Source organism: Ahaetulla prasina, chromosome 1, assembly GCF_028640845.1.
Source record: "Ahaetulla prasina isolate Xishuangbanna chromosome 1, ASM2864084v1, whole genome shotgun sequence".
NCBI classification, from domain to species: Eukaryota; Metazoa; Chordata; class Lepidosauria; order Squamata; family Colubridae; genus Ahaetulla; species Ahaetulla prasina.
Genome location: NC_080539.1, coordinates 82,423,631 through 82,441,746, shown reverse-complemented (window position 1 = coordinate 82,441,746; position 18,116 = coordinate 82,423,631). Strand labels below are relative to the sequence as shown.

The 18,116-nt window shown below is 38.9% G+C and overlaps 1 protein-coding gene across 2 annotated transcripts in view; it reads right to left on the bottom strand.

Annotated features, from left to right (window-relative positions):
* Positions 1 to 10,436, bottom strand: part of NID1 (nidogen 1) — a 68,116-nt gene extending 57,680 nt beyond the window's left edge. Inside the window, exon 1 of one of the 2 annotated variants that reach the window (XM_058165962.1) lies at positions 10,073 to 10,436. In XM_058165962.1, coding sequence (XP_058021945.1) covers positions 10,073 to 10,273 — 201 coding nt within the window. In that variant the 5' untranslated portion in view covers positions 10,274 to 10,436. The remainder of the gene's footprint in view (positions 1 to 10,072) is intronic. The other variant, XM_058165955.1, reaches the window with a different exon arrangement.
* Between the last annotated feature and the right edge of the window lie 7,680 nt (positions 10,437 to 18,116).

Below are 18,116 nucleotides of genomic sequence, written 5' to 3'. Positions count from 1 at the left end.
TTAATCCAAAATCACAAAATTTATTCAATTAAATACTAAAAACTTCAAAAATAACAGTATTTGATAAGTTGTAAAACAGATAATTTTATGTCACTGAATACACATTTAAGAATTTGCTCTAATTGTGTAAACTACTATAGATTTAAAAAATTGCTATCCATCCATCTCTTCATCAGATATCTTTGATGATATGACTTGAGAGTAACAAAAAATACTAATATAACAACAGAGTTGGAAGGGACCTTGGAGGCCTTCTAGTCCAACCCCTTGCCCAGGCAGGAAACCCTACACCATCTCAGTCAGATGGTTATCCAACATTTTCTTAAAAATTCCCAGTGTTGGATTTCTTAATAAGTGATAGCCTTCTTTTGAAGCAATAAAGCAGCTGCATCTTTTTCTGACCTGAATGAACAGATGTGATGAGTAATAAATTGGATTTGATCCTAACAGATTTAGATTCATCTCAATGAACAGCCAATCAATTTACAGATGTTCACATTTCTCTCATTCCATCCTGTGTCCTGTTCATAGATGTGAAGCATATCTCATTTGTTGATGTCTCTGCTTTATGGTACAACATTACCTCTAATGTCCATATGGCGCCAACCCTGTTATTCTTCAAGTTGTTTTCCTTTTTCCTTCATTTTCCTCAGTTAATAAATGGACAAGTATGATGGATTTTTTATTTGTTTTGTGTATAGGTTTTGTAGTTTTATCTTTTTAACATTGTAAACTGGCCAAAGTTGCCTTGTAGTAAGATGGGTGTCCAATAAATTTAATAAATAAAAATAAATAAACATGTTGAAGCCATGGAGGTTCAAAACCAGGGCTCTTCAAAATTTTTGAAAGGGATATTTAATAAATAAATAAAAATAAATAAACATGTTGAAACCATGGAGGTTCAAAACCAGGGTTCTTCAAAATTTTTGAAAGGGATATTTAATATAACAACAGAGTTGGAAGGGACCTTGGAGGCCTTCTAGTCCAACCCCCTGCCCAGGCAGGAAACCTACACCATCTCAGTCAGATGGTTATCCAACATTTTCTTAAAAATTTCCAGTGTTGGATTTCTTAATAAGTGATAGCCTTCTTTTGAAGCAATAAAGCAGCTGCATCTTTTTCTGACCTGAATGAACAGATGTGATGAGTAATAAACTGGATTTGATCCTAACAGATTTAGATTCATCTCAATGAACAGCCAATCAATTTACAGATGTTCACATTTCTCTCATTCCATCCTGTGTCCTGTTCATAGATGTGAAGCATATCTCATTTGTTGATGTCTCTGCTTTATGGAACAACATTACCTCTAATGTCCATATGGCGCCAACCCTGTTATTCTTCAAGTTGTTTTCCTTTTTCCTTCATTTTCCTCAGTTAATAAATGGACAAGTATGATGGGTTTTTTATTTGTTTATTTGGATGCTAGTTTTAGGAGTTGTGTAGAAAACAGGTCACATTTTAGGTCGAATTTATGCAAAAATATTGAACATCCAAAAAAGTTCATAAACTTTTAAGAACTACTGTAAGTTACATTTGTAAGTAAAGATGTCTCATGCATACACTATACATAGTTCTGCCTCAGTTAGCTAGAGGAATTTATAAAAAGCAGCAAGAGGATAAAGAGAGATTTGAGGAAAATGTCCAGTGTTTCAAATGATGACATTCTTAGTATGAATGTCAATCACATCACACAGTAGAAGGACATTACTATATACATGAGCTTATTATAATATCAAGAGGCTATATTTTGGTTGTGACAGAAGGGACAAAGCAGAACTTGCAATTAAAACTTGGCAATTAATCAGCTTGCAAAAACCAGGGCAGGCAGAGTGAGGAGAGGTTTTTATCTGAAATTGTGAGGAGTTACTGCTTAACAGAACAAATAAAAGTGACTATATGGGTCAAATATCTCATTCAGTGCAAAGCAGTTTCCTGTTTACTTTCACAATGAATGGATTTGTATAAAAATGGTATTGTAGCTGAAAATGCAGGTAACATTTTAAAATATACAATGCTTTCCAAACCTGTTTAGTTGAATATGATGTTCTCCCTCTAACATAGAAATTAACTCCTGCTCCTTCCTCTGCATTTTCCATGAACAATGAATAAGTGCATTTCCAGAGCAGAGGCTTTACATAAAGATGAGTAGGTGTGGGGTGAAGAACTGTCTGGTTTGGTTCTGCAACCCAACAAGACAGACACAGACTTCAGAGGATAATTAGAACTGCAGAAAAAACAATTGCTACCAACCTGCCTTCCATTGAGGACCTGTATACTGCAGGAGTCAAAAAGAGGGCTGTGAAAATATTTACAGACCCCTCACATCCTGGACATGAACTGTTTCAACTCCTACCCTCAAAACGACGGTATAGAGCAGAGGTCTCCAACCTTGGTCCCTTTAAGACTTGTGGACTTCAACTCCCAGAGGTCCTCAGCCATCTTTGCTGGCTGAGGGACTTTGGGAGTTGAAGTCCACAAGTCTTAAAGGGACCAAGGCTGGAGACCCCAGCTATAGAGCACTGCACACCAGAACAACTAGACACAAGGAGAGTTTTTTCCCAAATGCCATCACTCTGCTAAACAAATAATTCCCTCAACACTGTCAAACTATTACTAATTCTGCACTACTATTAATCTCATCGTTCCCATCACCCATCTCCTTTCACTTATAACTGTATGACTGTAACTTTGTTGCTTGTATCCTTACAATTTATATTGATATTGATTGTTTCCTGTAGCCTATGACTATCATTAAGTGTTGTATCATTAAGTATTAAATCTGTACCCCATTAAGGGTACAAATGTGTACCTCATTAAGTGTTATAAGTGTGTACCTTGATGAATGTATCTTTTCTTTTATGTACACCGAGAGCATATGCACCAAGACAAATTCCTTGTGTGTCCAATCACACTTGGCCAATAAAAAATTCTATCCTATCCTATTCTATTCTATTCTATTCTATTCTATTCTATTCTATTCTATTCTATTCTTATTCCGAAGAGACTTTGCTCAGATTTGTACATTGTGCAAACTAACCCAGTGGAGGTATTCAGCCGATTCTATCCAGCTCAGGTGAACCAGTAGCAGCGGCTATAGAAGGCTCTGCCCACCCACCCGAACATCATCACATCCCATTTTCGATGATCTGCATATGCACGGAAGGCCCTGCGCATGTGCGAAGGTGAGCACGCAAAGGTATGTGCACAAATGTGTGCACACTCACTCACATTTGCGATCCAGTAGCGAAGGTAAGTGAATACCACCCCTGAACTAACCCATGTTATAACGATCTAAGTGTAAGGTTATCGTTATTTTCAAAAATGCAATTGATGACACCCACTTACAAATCTATTAACAAGCAAATGAAATATTTCCATATACTAACAACTCATTCTGCAATGCATGTTTGTTCTGATATCCATTGTCCCACTTAATTCCAATGACAATGAGAAACAATTACTCTGAATAGATTTTCCAAAATCTGTTGTCCCAAAGACCAGTTCTAATGCACTGTATTACTTTTGTAGAAAATATAAGGGATCCCAAATCTCCAAAGTGATTTCCAAGTAAGGCTTCTAGAAAATTGTACTTTATATTAGTGATGCATAGGAATAAAGAAGAAGATTTACTCAGGGCAAATATATTCCGTATCTGTTATTTTCCTATATCCCTGTGTAATTTATGATTCCCAACCATGGTCCACAGAAATGAGCTTCTTCAATACATCTTAGTGTAGAAGGGAGCAGGACAAGCATGTGCAGAGAGAGAATTGCACTCTCTCAAGAATCCAGAACATAATTCATGCAGTGCTTTACATGCCATCTGTGAAATCCTGAACTCGCTGCAGTCCAGCCAAGTCCTTTAGAATTTATGTTTTATGAGTTAATCCTGAGAGTACACAACTGCTGTATTCTGCTCTAGCTACTCCTGATGCAATCCTCAAGTGCAGTTTCACATAAAGCACATTCCAATAATCTAGAAGAGAAATTATTGTTAATTTTATTATCACTACTGTTAAAATGGAAGGTCTTAATTAGGAAAAATTAGTATAGCCAGATTATTCCTGTCTAGGAACCTCCAGTAAAAAGACGAATCAATAAAATTCCCTTGTACTTGTCCTAAATAAGAATGCAATATCATTCAGAACAGGATATTTACCCAATATCAATACCTGGGAAGAACTAATTCACAGAAACCCTCTTTGCAGGGGCAGCTACACATTATTGGTTCAGAGCTAATTCATAACACAAAACTGTGTATCCTGGATTTCTTGGATAGGGAGGGAATTCAGTACTGATGACACCTAATGAACTAAGTGCCATATAGCATTATGGAAGCAGCAACTTAGCAGCCATGGAGCCAAATAAACATTCTCTGAAGATCAGAGCAAAACAACCACAGAATCACAGTTGCTGGTGGTGAGGTGGTGAACAGACTCTGGCTAGTTGACTGCTAAGTGGGGATAGGCAGGTGGTGGTTGTGGCTCTGGCTAGCGAACACAAGGAGAATTAAATGCTGGGCTTCCACAGGTCACCAATGACCTGCAAAGGAGAGCTTTCTTTCTTTCTTATATTATCTCCTGCATTATATTCTTGAAGGATCATTCACCAGTGTAGTGAATGATCCTTCTTGACATTGGTTTTCAAGAGATGTAGAACATCTCAACATTGATTGGCTACTGTGATTACAGTAATTAGTTCAGCGCTGTTCCTCTATACATGCAACTTGCAGTTGTAGCACAGTGATTCTTAAAATGTGGTTTTCAGGCTACAGAGTACTCTAATATGGACAACTAGGTGCTCATTAAATCTAGTTTATAGCACAGATTATCATCCAATGAATTTTGAGCAATACTGCACAGACTCTTGCAACATTGTATCTGAAAGCAACAAAAGGTAAAGGTAATAGTTTCCCTGATAATCATGTCTGACTCAAGGGCACGATGCTCATCTCTGTTTCTTGGCCGAGGGAGTCAGCGTTGCCCGAAGACAATTTCTATGGTCATGTGGCCAGTATGGCTATACCCCAAATATACATGAAACTCTGTTAGTTTACCACCAAGGTAAACCTACCTATTAACCAACTTGTATTTGCAAGCTTTCAAACTGCTAGGTAGGCAGGCGCTGAAAGCAACAGGGTGGTATAAAATTGCCCCATACACCGTAGGTCAGGGGTCTGCAAACTTGGCTCTTTTAAGACTTGTGGACTTCAACTCCCAGAGTTCCTCAGCCAGCTTTGCTTTGCTAGCTGAGGAACTCTGGGAGTTGAGGTCCACAAGTCTTACAAGAGCCAAGTTTGCAGACCCCTGACCTAGGTATTCATGCAGTGGTGAAATGAAGCTAATATGAATGTCTTTGCAATACAGGCACTGGAGGAGCACATGCTCTGTTGTTCCAGAGTCTCAGGAGCATTGTCTCTATGGGTAAGGAATCTTTCTGTATTGGTCTTTGTCAACATCTTGAGGGGAGGGCATCACATTGTGCCAGAGTAAAGGCCCTTTGGTGTTTAGCTATTTTGAGTTTAATAAAGTATGCCATAAGGGAGACATAGTACTTGACACTGGCAACAAAATTTGGGATCCTAACTAGGTCCACTTGGTATACTGGGTCTGCTATACTCTGCTTAATAAATGCTTTGGCCTGATAGTATCACATGCTAAGTAGAACACCCAGAGAGAAACCCAAAGCTGAGATTTTAGTTGTGGCTGTCTGCTTACATGCGGATTGAAAATCATTACTCACAAACATCAGAAGTATATTCAATCAGGTGAAAGGTCTCTCTAGCCCAAAGTTATCAATCACATGCTATAGAAACTCCCAAGTAGGTCTTACAAGTTCAACATCATTATCCTGCTTGTGTTTCCCAGTAAACACCAGGAGAACATTTTGTGAGACTCCCCAACTAATATCAACAGTAAATCACACCCCTGATGCTTTCAAGATTTAGCTTGTCCACACTCAGTAGAAGACTCTAAGACACAGCTTAGCTAGATTAGAATCTTTGTTGAAACAAGAATGAAGCTGCACACAACAGCTGGTAGTTTACTATCAGTAAAAATATGTAAATGATTTGTATACCCCTAAACTTGTTATTCCTTCCTTCTGTCTTTTTGGAATTATTGGATCTTGGCAAAGTGCTCCATGGTCTTAAAGCCAAACAGCTGTTGCATGTGCACATAAGGTTGTTTCTGTCCCAGGAACCATTAATTGCAATTTCCAGCAACTTCATTGTATGTTAATACAGTATTTACATTGTCTAGTAGTTACTGAGAGCTTTACAGCAATGCTGTGACCTGCAATAATTTTATATGCTTTTTCTAATTTTTCTAGATTAAAAAAAAACAGATTTATAAATGTTCAGCATATTTCATAAAATTGGTGACTCAAATAACCAAGAATAATGTAGGAATATGAGGCAGCATGAAAATATGGAACAACATAAAAACTCAACAGCTGAAATGTACGGCAAAGAAGAATTCTTCATCTGATGGTGTATAAAAGACAGGACTGAAGATGCCCGATGAGCAAATTCTGGAAGATAATTCTTCAAGTGCAATGCAACCACTATCATAAACATTAACATAAAAAACCCAAAAACTTTTCCCCAGTCTTGGTATACTGTGTCTGCTATACTCTGCTTAATAAATGCTTTGGACTGATTGTTTACATTTATACCCCGCCCTTCTCCGAAGACTCAGGGCGGCTTACAGTGTATAAGGCAATAGTCTCATTCTATTTGTATATTTTTACAAAGTCAACTTATTGCCCCCCCCAACAATCTGGGTCCTCATTTTACCTACCTTATAAAGGATGGAAGGCTGAGTCAACCTTGGGCCGGGCTCGAACCTGCAGTAATTGCAGGCTTTGTGTTCTTAATAACAGGCTGTTCTTAATAACAGGCCTTACCAGCCTGCGCCATTCACCGGCCCTTATTGATATTGATATATTGATCATCAATTGTGTTGTAAATGTTGTACCTTGATGAACGTATCTTTTCTTTTATGTACACTGAGAGCATATGCACCAAGACAAATTCCTTGTGTGTCCAATCACACTTGGCCAATAAAAAATTCTATTCTATTCTATTCTAGTATCACATGCTAAGTAGAACACCCAGAGAGATATATAAGGTATCAGCCCCTCCTCTACTGTGAAGATTTTCATGAGCTGATACACTGAACTTATATACAGGCATTTTGAATGGAAGACAATCACCTCTTAAATACCTGGGTCTACCAAACCACTTTGAAGAATAGTGTAACCAAGGGTGTCTAACCTTGGCAACTTTATGACTTGTGGACTTCAACTCCCAGAATTCCCCAACCAGAATGGAGCTGCTCACAAAAGACATGGCACTGTCTTTTATATGCCATCAGATGAAAGATTCTTCTTTGCCGTACATTTCAACTCTTGAGTTTTTATGTTATTCCATATTTTCATGCTGCTTCATATTCCTACATTATTCTTGGTTATTTGAGTCACTAATTTTATGAGATATGCTGAACATTTATAAATATTCCATTTATAAATATACAAATCTTAAAGTTGCCAGCGTTGGACACCTCCTCTGGTGTAAACCTTGGATTTCTTGATGATTTAGTCCAAAAATGAATGAATGAATGAATGACACAGCTTTATTAAAATGACATACACAACCTCTAAATAAATGCCTTTCATTACTTGCTACTGTAAGATTTCCTTATCATCAAGCTGAATTTCTGGTGACTTCAGCAATACATCCATATGGCAGCAATAGGGGGAAAGAGCTTAACTACCTCTGCAATTTTTTTTCAACTCCAGCCTACAAACCTAGAATTTTCCAATGGCTTCCCATCCAAATACAAGTAATCCTCAACTTACAACATTTCATTTAGGGACCGTTCAAAGTTACAACGCCACTGAAAAAAGGTGATTTATTGCCATTTTTCACACTTCTGGCCTTTGTAGCATCTCCATGATTGTGTGATCAAGATGCTTGGCAACTGGTTCATACTTATGACAATTGCTGTGTCCCAAGGTCATGTGATCTCCTTTTGCAACCTTTTGACCAGTAAAATCAAGGGGGAAGACGGATTCACTTAACAACCATGTTACTAACTTTTCAACTGCAGTGATTCATTTAACAACTATGGCAAGAAAGGTCATAAAATGGGGCAAAACTCAGTTAACAAATGTCTCGCTTAATAAAAGAAATTTTGGGCTCAATTGTGGTCGTAAGTCAAGGACTATCAGTATTAACAAGGTGCATCTCTGCTTAACTTTTTTCAAGAACAATCACAGCCAACTAGGTTCTACCACATATTTGAAAGCATTTTATGGGATTTGGCTGTTTGAACAAGATCAGAATGTGCTGAATGCAACAAACCCACATAATCTGAAAACTTTCAATTTTAAGTACAAGAAAAAAAGCAACATGACCTAACCCTATCATTGTTCCAACCCTCACCATGCTGAGAAAAACCAAGATCAGATCAAATCAAAGCAGTAATCAGCATGAAAGAATAATCATGGATTAGATCTGTGGCTTGAACTGTACTAAGAAAGGAATGTAAATATTTAGAACAGAACAGGGTCTGCTTTTTTGTACTGACATGCATGAGCATTATTTTATTTGCATGACCTGCAACTTCAGTGGATTCAACTGCTGAAATGATAGTAATAATGCCTTTACTAGTTAGGATTGTTGGAAAAACAAAACAAAGGACATCTGTTTTCTATTTTGTTTGGAATTAGCAAAAGTCTATCCTAATTGCCAAAACAACTCTGAACAAATCCTTCCCACCGCACCCAAAACATCTCCTTGCTTTCCTTGTCCCTATTGTCCCTGCATAATTTCTTCTTCTTATATCCCGCGCAATTCCTCAAGCATTGACATTTTATTGAAAAGATTCTACTTATATCAGATCACCCCAAGTTCGCAGAAATTCAAGGGACACCATTCAGTTTAGAATAGCCTGGTGTAGGATAGCTACAAAGAACATAGGAGTTTCTTTTTGATTAGGAATGCTTATTTACAAATCCATATTCCAGTTTTGACCCCGGGGGAATCAGTTTTTAATTCTGAGACTTAACTGCAAGCTACATGGACTCATGTAGAATTACAATCAATTCAATGGAAGGATAGCATTGCCCTGAACATAGGCAAGAGCAGCGCCTTGCCCAAGACACAACCCAACTGCAGTCATGCTTCTGCAACAGGGACAAGAGATTCTAGACTCAAAGAACAAGCAAAGGAAAAGTCTCTCTTGAGTTGAGATACAGACATCTACCTAGCTTCATGGACCATGGAACATGGAAGACTTCAGTTTCCCAGACTTTCCATTTCAAGTCATTTCAAGCCTGGCTAGGTGGCTCAGTGGCCAAGAGGCTGAGCTTGTCGATCAGAAAGGTCGGTGGTTCAGCTCCCTAGTATAGGTCTCCTGGGTGAGCAGGGGGTTGGACTAGATGACCTCTAAGGTCCCTTCCGACTCTGTTACTGTTACAAGTCAGGGTTTTTGTTTTTTTTTTACTCTTGGACTTGTCCTTGCCGTTTTCTGGGGAAGGTTTGTTTCCCACTCCCCTCCAGAAGTAGACATTGTCTGCTTGGTAGAGTTGAGAGAATGTGACTGGTCCAGGGTCACCAGAGTTGGCTTCGGGCTTAAAGCCGGGACAAGAACTCACGATCCCTAGTTTCTCCCCCTGATGAAAGTCAGCCATCCTCTCTCTCCCTTTTAGGGATGAAGCAGCCGCTTATCAGAGCAGACTTCCTCCTCCTTGGCTGGCGGCCCGAGCAGCAGCAGCAGCAGCCCCTTCCACCCGCAGTGACAGCAACTCCGCTTCCCCCCTTTCTCTCTCCCCCCACCCCACTTCTCCATCCTCACGCGCTCCTTCTTTGGAAATCACATTCCGGGACCCTGCCTTCCTCCCCCTCGCCCCCTCACCGTTCAGGACCTCGTCCTTGGCCCGAATCCACTCGCCGCCGCCGCGGCCCCTCCTTCCCTTCCTCTTCCCAGCTCACTCGCTCTTGCTCTCCCTCCAGCGCGATCCCCTTCCTTTCCTTTCCCTTCCCTTTCGCCTCCCGGGCACTTACATAGAGGGAGTGGACGCTTGAGCCGTAGAAGTGAAGCGGCGTGTCGAGCGCGAGAGGCGCGGAGCTGACATCGTCCCCCGCTTCCAACGCCTCGTCGCCCCGAGCCAAGCCGTAAGGGAAGAGAAACCCCTCGCCAGGGGAGCAGCTCCCCGGCGCCAGCAGCAGCGCCAGCAGCAGCGTCCGCAGACTCAGCCCCTTCATGATCCCGCGCTTTTTTTTTTTCCTCCTTCCAGTCGCCTCAAAGGGCGAGACGGCGGGACGCGCTAGAAGTTTTAAAGCCCGCCGGGGCTGCGAAGGAAAAAAGAGAGGAGGGGGACGCGTTCGCTAGAATGGGGAACCGACCAATCAATAGATGATTGAGAAAAAAGCTATCCTATCGCAAGGCGAGGACTTGCCTGGGCTTCCCTCCCCCCAACCTCCCCCCCCCAACCCCCTGCAAGCCATTAAAAGGAAGACTCAAAGCGTGGGATCGTTTAGCTTCCTCCCCTTTCCCGCCTTCTTTCACGAGCTCCTACGGTCACTTTCTGTAAGATGAGCTCTTCGGCTTCTTACTCCCCTACTCGCGTGAATGGTTGCATATTTTTAAAAAAAACCAAAAAACGGAACGAGAAATGTGTCATTTTTTATTTTTATTGCAGGAGGAACTGCTCAACTGGATTTACGCTCGAGTCGATGTAACCAGAAAAACTCCGTTTCGTTTTCGCCGGGTGTTTAGGATTGTTTTGAGCGTTCTGAATTTTTGCAGGGACTGTCTCTGTCCCTATTATGAACCGTCTCGGTTTGTCATCATTTAATGGCTCGGGGTTAGGATGATCGCTTATCCTTTGTGGATTTGCTTCATCCTTTTTTTTCTTTCTTTCTTTTTGTTTTTTTTTTGGAAAAGCATCTCATAGTAGAAAAAGTGCTCGGGGCCAAATGCTCCTCATAGACTTGAGACACTTTGACAACAATACAGTGTTGCAGTTGAAAAGTATTTGACAGCATTGTTTGTTTAATTAAGTGCTGTGTACACGGTACCCAGAATTATTGTCATCTGACATGGGTTTCATAATAATGCCTGATCGGTGGTTTGAAGCCAAGATACAGTCAGTCACCTTTGCCACCAATCTAAAGACAAATGAAAAACAGGACAAGCAAACCGTTTCTTCCTTCCAGCTGACAGACATTCGCTTTCTGTTCTCCCCTCAATCTTCAATTCATGCAGGCTGCATTTCCGGGTAATTTTCCTCCTTACAGTTGCACTCCTAGCTCTTATTTATAAAAGGGAGAAATGTAGGATGTTAAAGCTCCATGGCAGCTGAATCTCTAAAACCGCAGGGAGAAAATTTAGTTATTTAGAACAAAGATGAGGCAACTTCCACTCATAGTGTAAACAGCACCCATAAGCTGTGAAACATTCATCTTACAAGTAGTGTAGAAAATTTCTCTCTGTGTATGTATGTGTGTGTACCTCAATATAGCCAGAAATGTACTGTATGGCTCACAGAGAAACAGAGATGATGGAATTTATCAAATGGTGTAGGAAACTTGCATGGAAGAAGACAAAGAGACTTCCATCATCTTAGATGGCACATATTGGATAGATTATTTGAGTCATGAGAGAGATCTCTTGTTATCTACTAAAATATGCCCTTAAAATTAAAGAATTTCCAGCCCAGACTGGTCAAAAACTGACCAGAGCTTATGACTCTTCTGCAAGAAAGTGCAGTAAATTTTATTCCAGTCTTTGTTATTTCAACAGTGTAATTGTTGGGAATCATGTGATTATTGTCCTTAAAAAAAAACCTGGGAATCAGAACGCCCTAAATTCAAAGAAAATACTTAAATTGTTAAGGCTGGAAATAGAGTAACTATATTGTATGTATTATACTATATGTATATACACAAAAATAAGCAACAAAATTGAATAGGAAAATAGGATCTAAAAGAAATTTTAACTCTATGTAGACTAGTGTTTTTTAATTTTAATAACTACATCTCAGGACTTCAACTTCTAGAATTCTCTAGCCAGCATCCTGGCTGGGGAATTCTAGCTCCAATAAGACAAATCTAAAGACTATTTCTACCATAAACTGCAAAGATTTATGACTCAAAGAAAGAACAACTTTGACTATGTAATCCTGAGATCCTGTACATTTCTTATAGTATGACAGTAAACTGTCTTTTCAAAATAATGAAACTCTAAAAAATGCTTCAAACACACAGTTTTAAATACCCTTATATTGTTTATAAAGAGGAAGGAAATTAGTTATTTTATGTGTTTAATCATTGTGTTTGAATCACATTATTTTAATTTATTAACCACTTTCAGCACCATCCAGTGAAATGAATATACAGTAAAAATACCATACAGTAAATCATTTACTAAATGATTTTATATTCAATACCGTCCTTTATAAATATGTGGAAAGAAACATTAATTAAATCAAAACTTTACATAGCTGCTTATCTGACAATTGTGACTGTGCAGCAGCACTCGTAGGATAACATTAAACATGCACAACAAAAATTAAAATAGTAATGGTGGCCAAAAACAAGCACAACTTAAATAATAAAAGACAAACATTTGGTGGGCTTATCTAACCTCCAGACCTGAGAAACAGAGACACTATTAGATGTCAGATCATGCTACTATCTAATGGTCATTAATATTTTTGCAAAATTTTGGCACTAACAGTAGTGTTTGTGACAAGGAGGTTATTATTTCCACAACTAATCCTAGTAGATCAAGTCAACTGGATTTCACAGTAGTTGTTCATGTTTAGTTGAATCCTGTCTTGGTTATTATAGAGTGTTTTCAAGGGTTTCCCCTTGAAAGTGTTTGGAAGTTTCACCTAGTGCGAAGTCTAAGCTTCTAATGAGTTCTAGACAATTAACAGCTTGCCAAATGCTGTTTGAGCATCATAAAGTATTGATCTGACCTCTGTAACCTTAAATAGCTTGGATCTCATTGTTTGAAGAATCACGACTCCTGTTAGGGATCTCAGGAAGGGAGATCTTATAACATTATAATAATATAATATAATATTATATATATAATATAATATAATAATACAATAACAGGAAGGCCCTTAAAGATGTCCACTCTCACAGAACCTCATCCAATGAATCTTCTTCTGAGTCTCTCTGATAATGCATTCTCTTTGATACTCTGTACTCTCTACCTTTAGAAAAGACATACTCTTAAGTTAAGCCTTTAAATAGGAATCATTTTTATTTAAAGATGCTTATTTTAATTATTTTAATCTATATTTTGTTTTAAACTGCAACTCACCTTTGGTGTTCATTTCAAATTGAAAAGCTACGTAAAGATCAAATAAGCATGTCCATATTTAACAGAATAACAGAGTTGGAAGGAACTTTGGAGGTCATCTAGTCCAACCCCCTGCTCAGGCAGGAAATTCTATACCATTTCAAACAGATGGTTGTCCAATCCCTATTTAAAAACCTCCAGAGTACTCACAACTTCCAGAGGCAACCCATTCTATTGATTAATTATTCTGTCAGGAAATTTCTCCTTAATTCTAAGGTTAGTTCTCTACTTCATTAGTTTCTATCTATTGCTTCTTCTCCTGCCTTCAGGTGCTTTGGAGAATAGGTTGACTCCCTCTTCTTTGTGACAACCTTAGATACTCGGACATTGCTATCATGTCACCCAGTGGTGGGATTCAAATTTTTTTACTACTGTGGGGTGGCTTGGTGGGCATGGCTTGGCTTGGTGGATGTGGCTTGGTGGCTGTGGCCGGGGAAGGATACTGTAAAATCTCCATTTCCTCCTCACTCCAGGGGAAGGTTACTGCAAAATCCCCATTTCCTCCCAATCAGCTGGGACTAGGGAGGCAGAGAATAGATGGGGACGGGGCCAGTCAGAGGTGGTATTTACCAGTTCTCCAAACTACTCAAAATTTCCACTACCAGTTCTCCAGAACTGTTCAGAACCTGCTGAATACCACCTCTGCGGTCACCCTAAATCCTTCTTTTTACTTACGTCCATATTTATTCCTTTAGCTAACTGAAATGCTTTAAGTTTAAAATGGAAATATACTTTGATTTACCAACGATTATATACTTAAGAAAAAGTTTAGCAGACAAAATACAGATACAGTAAAAGATTAAACCTTATCTATTGACTTCTGCAGTCTCCTTTGCCCCCAATTAGTTGTTTATCAGATAATCCCAGGTGGACAGAAGTCTCGTCTGTCTGTCCTACTCCTGTCCTTTTATGTCAGTGAAATGATTCAGCTTCTGCACCTATCTTCTGCATGCGCAGACATAAATACATGAACTTTTAGTTTTATATATATATAGTTTAATAAAATGAAGTGGGCAAAAAAACAAAATTACTTCTCCAGTTACTGTTTTTAAAATATTTGGGGGAAAATCAGTTTGAGCACATATTTTGACTATTGTTGTGAAGATCAAAAACCAAATTATGGTGTTTATTACTTAAAATTGTTGAATATATTTACAGCTGTCTCTGCTGGTCAGTAATGGAAACTTCTCTTGAGAATGGGAAAGACATTTATTTTTGAGCTGACTGAAAAATATAAATGTTGCAAAAATAAATCCAGTCCCCTCCTTCTCTTCCTCTCTCCCTCCCCCCTCCAAGCTTTAAAGTATTTAATTAAATATAATACTTTGACAAAGTAAAAGAGCTTGTATAGAACTGGGCATCAACTCACTGAAAGAGGAATTGTGTTTGATGCATAGAACACAGCTCATTATAAGCTGAGCAGGAAACAGTCACCACATTCCATTGCCTCTTATTAATTCACTGGTTTTCAAGCCAGAGCCTTTCTTCAAACCAGAGAAAGAAGCCGCCATGGAAGCATTGCCAGGAAATCAAGATCTGAGAACTTACATTTCCATAAAATTGGGATAGTTTTCTGATATTTCCCATTTAGGAGCCTCAGATTCATTACCTCATTTCAATTAATTGTTTCCTTCTCTGTATAGAGAAAGAAAAGAAGAGGGGAAATATACATTGCTTATCTTTAGAGCAGGGGTGAAATGCTCCCAGTCTGGTCCGGTTCGCCCAAACCAGTAGTAAAAAATGTAAAAAAAAAAGAAGGTTCCGACGATCAGGTAAGCGAAGCGCAATCATTTGAACTTTTTTTTTTACTTTTAAGGCATTTTTTTACTACTGGTTCTCTGGAACCGATAGTAAAAATGCTTTAAAAAAGTAAAAACGAAAAGGCTCCGATAATCACAACTGTGCCGCGCAATTGTCAGAGCTTTTTGTCGCCTGAATAGGTTGTAACAAAATACTTTTAAAAGTAAAAAAAAGAGGCTCTGACGATCGCATGCCACAGGTGTGATTGTCGGAGCCTTTTTTTTTAACCTTTTAAAAGCATTTTTTTACAATCTATTCAGGTGAATAGATTGTAAAAAATGCTTTTAAAAGTTAAAAAAAAGGCTCTGTAGATAGTGTGCCACAACTGATCACACACACACATCCCTGCACGCTGTTCTACTTACCCCATGCCTCCTTTTGGCATGCACTGCACGTGCGTGCACGCACCTTGCATTTGGTGTGTGGTGCCCAGTGCGCATGTGTGTGCAACATGCATTTTATGCGCAGCGCGCATGCGCAGTGAGAAAACCAATACTAAACTGGTTCAGATTGGAGCATGTGTGTTGTAACTTAATGATTCCTGGAAAAGCTTTCTTCATCCTTCAATGTGTTGTGGAGCGTTAGTTACGTTATGAAAAAATGCAGTTGTTACTGGGAGCACATCCCAGAATCCCCTTTAGAAAAGTGCATTCCACCCTCTCCAATTATTTGGTTGAGCTTTCTCTTTCTCTCTCTGTCTCCCTGTGTGTCTCTCTCTCTTGCATAGTTGTATGAAACAGACCAAGATAAGTGTGAAAAAGATCATTGCCAGTCAGTAGCCAAAGTGTATGTTGGAACAGAATTAGCAGCTTGCCAGACCTTGTAGGTATCTCTAAACCAGGGGTGCTATTCAGCAGGTACTGACAGGTTCTGGAGAACCAGTAGCGAATATTTTGAGTAATTCGGAGAACTGGTAAATACCACCTCTGGCTGGCCCCAGAGTGGGGTGGGAATGGAGATTTTGCAATATCCTTCCCCCAGGAGTGGGAAGGGAATGGAGATTTTACAGCATCCTTTCCCTGACACAACCACCAAGTCACACCACGCCCACCAAGCCATGCCCACAGAACCTGTAGTTAAAAAAAAAAATGAATTTCACCACTGCTCTAAACTTCCAGAACTTTAGCAGGAGCCACCCTTCCCAGAGTAGTTCACAGACAGACAGACATGGCTTTCAAAGCAACTACCCAAAGCTTCCAGAAATAGCTTCTTTTAAGGTGAGTGCTCATTTTTTTGTCCCTGGGGACAGTGTGTTCCTACCAGAAGGGTGGGGAGACAAAGTAGGGGGTACAGTGAAGACAGTGCAATTCAGCACCAAGCTGCTAGAGTGCCAGAAAGGAAGTGAAGATCCACACTTCCACATTCCTGATAGTAGTGGGTTTTTTTTTGCCAACACAAGACAAGGGTAGCACCAGCTAAAGAACAGAAACTCCAAACTTTGGAAGCTACTAGATTGGAAAAACCTATAATATCCTAAAATGATTATTTTTTCGAACAAAACACTTAATATCTAATTGTGCAAACAAGTCTTACTAGGAATAACGTATTCAACTGTATCCAGTGGTGGGATTCAGCCAGTTCTCACTTCGGGAGAACTGGTTAACTTTCTGAGCAGTTTGACAAACTGGTTGTTGGAAGAAATCATTAGGGCAGAGAACCGGTTGTTAAATTACTCGAATCCTACCACTGACTATCCCTGAACTGATAATAGGTTATGTTGTATTCCTTCAATTTAGACTGTAGATTTAAAAAAAAAAACTTCAAATGAATTTTTATTATATCATATTTTTGTCAATCAGACATGTTAAATGATCATTTGCTTTTCAATAAAATGCATGCATGCTAATATAGATTAAATACATATACACATAAAATTGTGTACTTCTCAAATGTAAACTTTTAAAATTTCTTTTAGCATAACATTATCCAGATTCATGGAATTGCAACTATTTATCCTTCTTGACCTCAGTCTTCTTGGCTATAATGCAGCTCATTCTATTTAGAAGTTACAAATCAAAACAAACACCCACACATTTTTTCCAAATATGGCTTGACATTCTTTTGTACATTATACGCAGTGTACATTTGTCCAGAGGCAAATGGCCTGCCTTGCAAAGCAATTATTCAACAATCAACTCTTGAGAAAGTACATAAGATTTTGCAATAAACAAGACTGAAGTTACGTCCTCCTGTAGGCTTGCTGTTCATTGGTGGGAAAACTACAGAAGCTAGAACTGTAAAAGTCTGACGCTGTTACAGATTATACATTTTTAAATAATGTATGAACACTGTGCACAGATTGGACTGCCATTTGTCAGAAATAGTGTAGAGTCTCCTGCTTGGGCGGGGGTTTGAACTAGATGACCTATAAGGTCCCTTCCAACTCTGTTAATCTGATATCCAAATTTCAAAAAGCAGAAATAATGTGATTGAACAGTCTTTTCCAAGGAAGCATTTTCTGTTCTATCTGATCAACACAACAGATTGTCAAAAAGCCAATTCTTTCAGACTCCATGGGGGGAGGGCGGCATAGCAAAGAGGAAGTTTTAGTTAATCCGTATTAAAGTACCATTGAAACATGAGTAATAGATTGAGAAGATGGGAGTGGTTGCACACTTGTGAGATTTTTGTTCTTATATTATTAAAGTAATTTAACTCGTTTTAATGCAACTTAACTGTATAGGTCAGATGTGGGAAGCAACAGCAGAATAGCTTGCAACCCAAGTCATTCTTTGCTCGTATTTTTGGTACTAAAAATATATGCCTTCAGGTATACCTTTTATTGTTGTTTTTTATTTGCATTTATATCCCGCCCTTCTCCGAAGACTCAGGGCAGCTTACACTATGTCAAGCAATCTGTGTTTCTTGCTTCATAACTACTGTGATTTTTTTTTTCAATTGAAGTCAACAAAACAAAATATTGGATTAAAA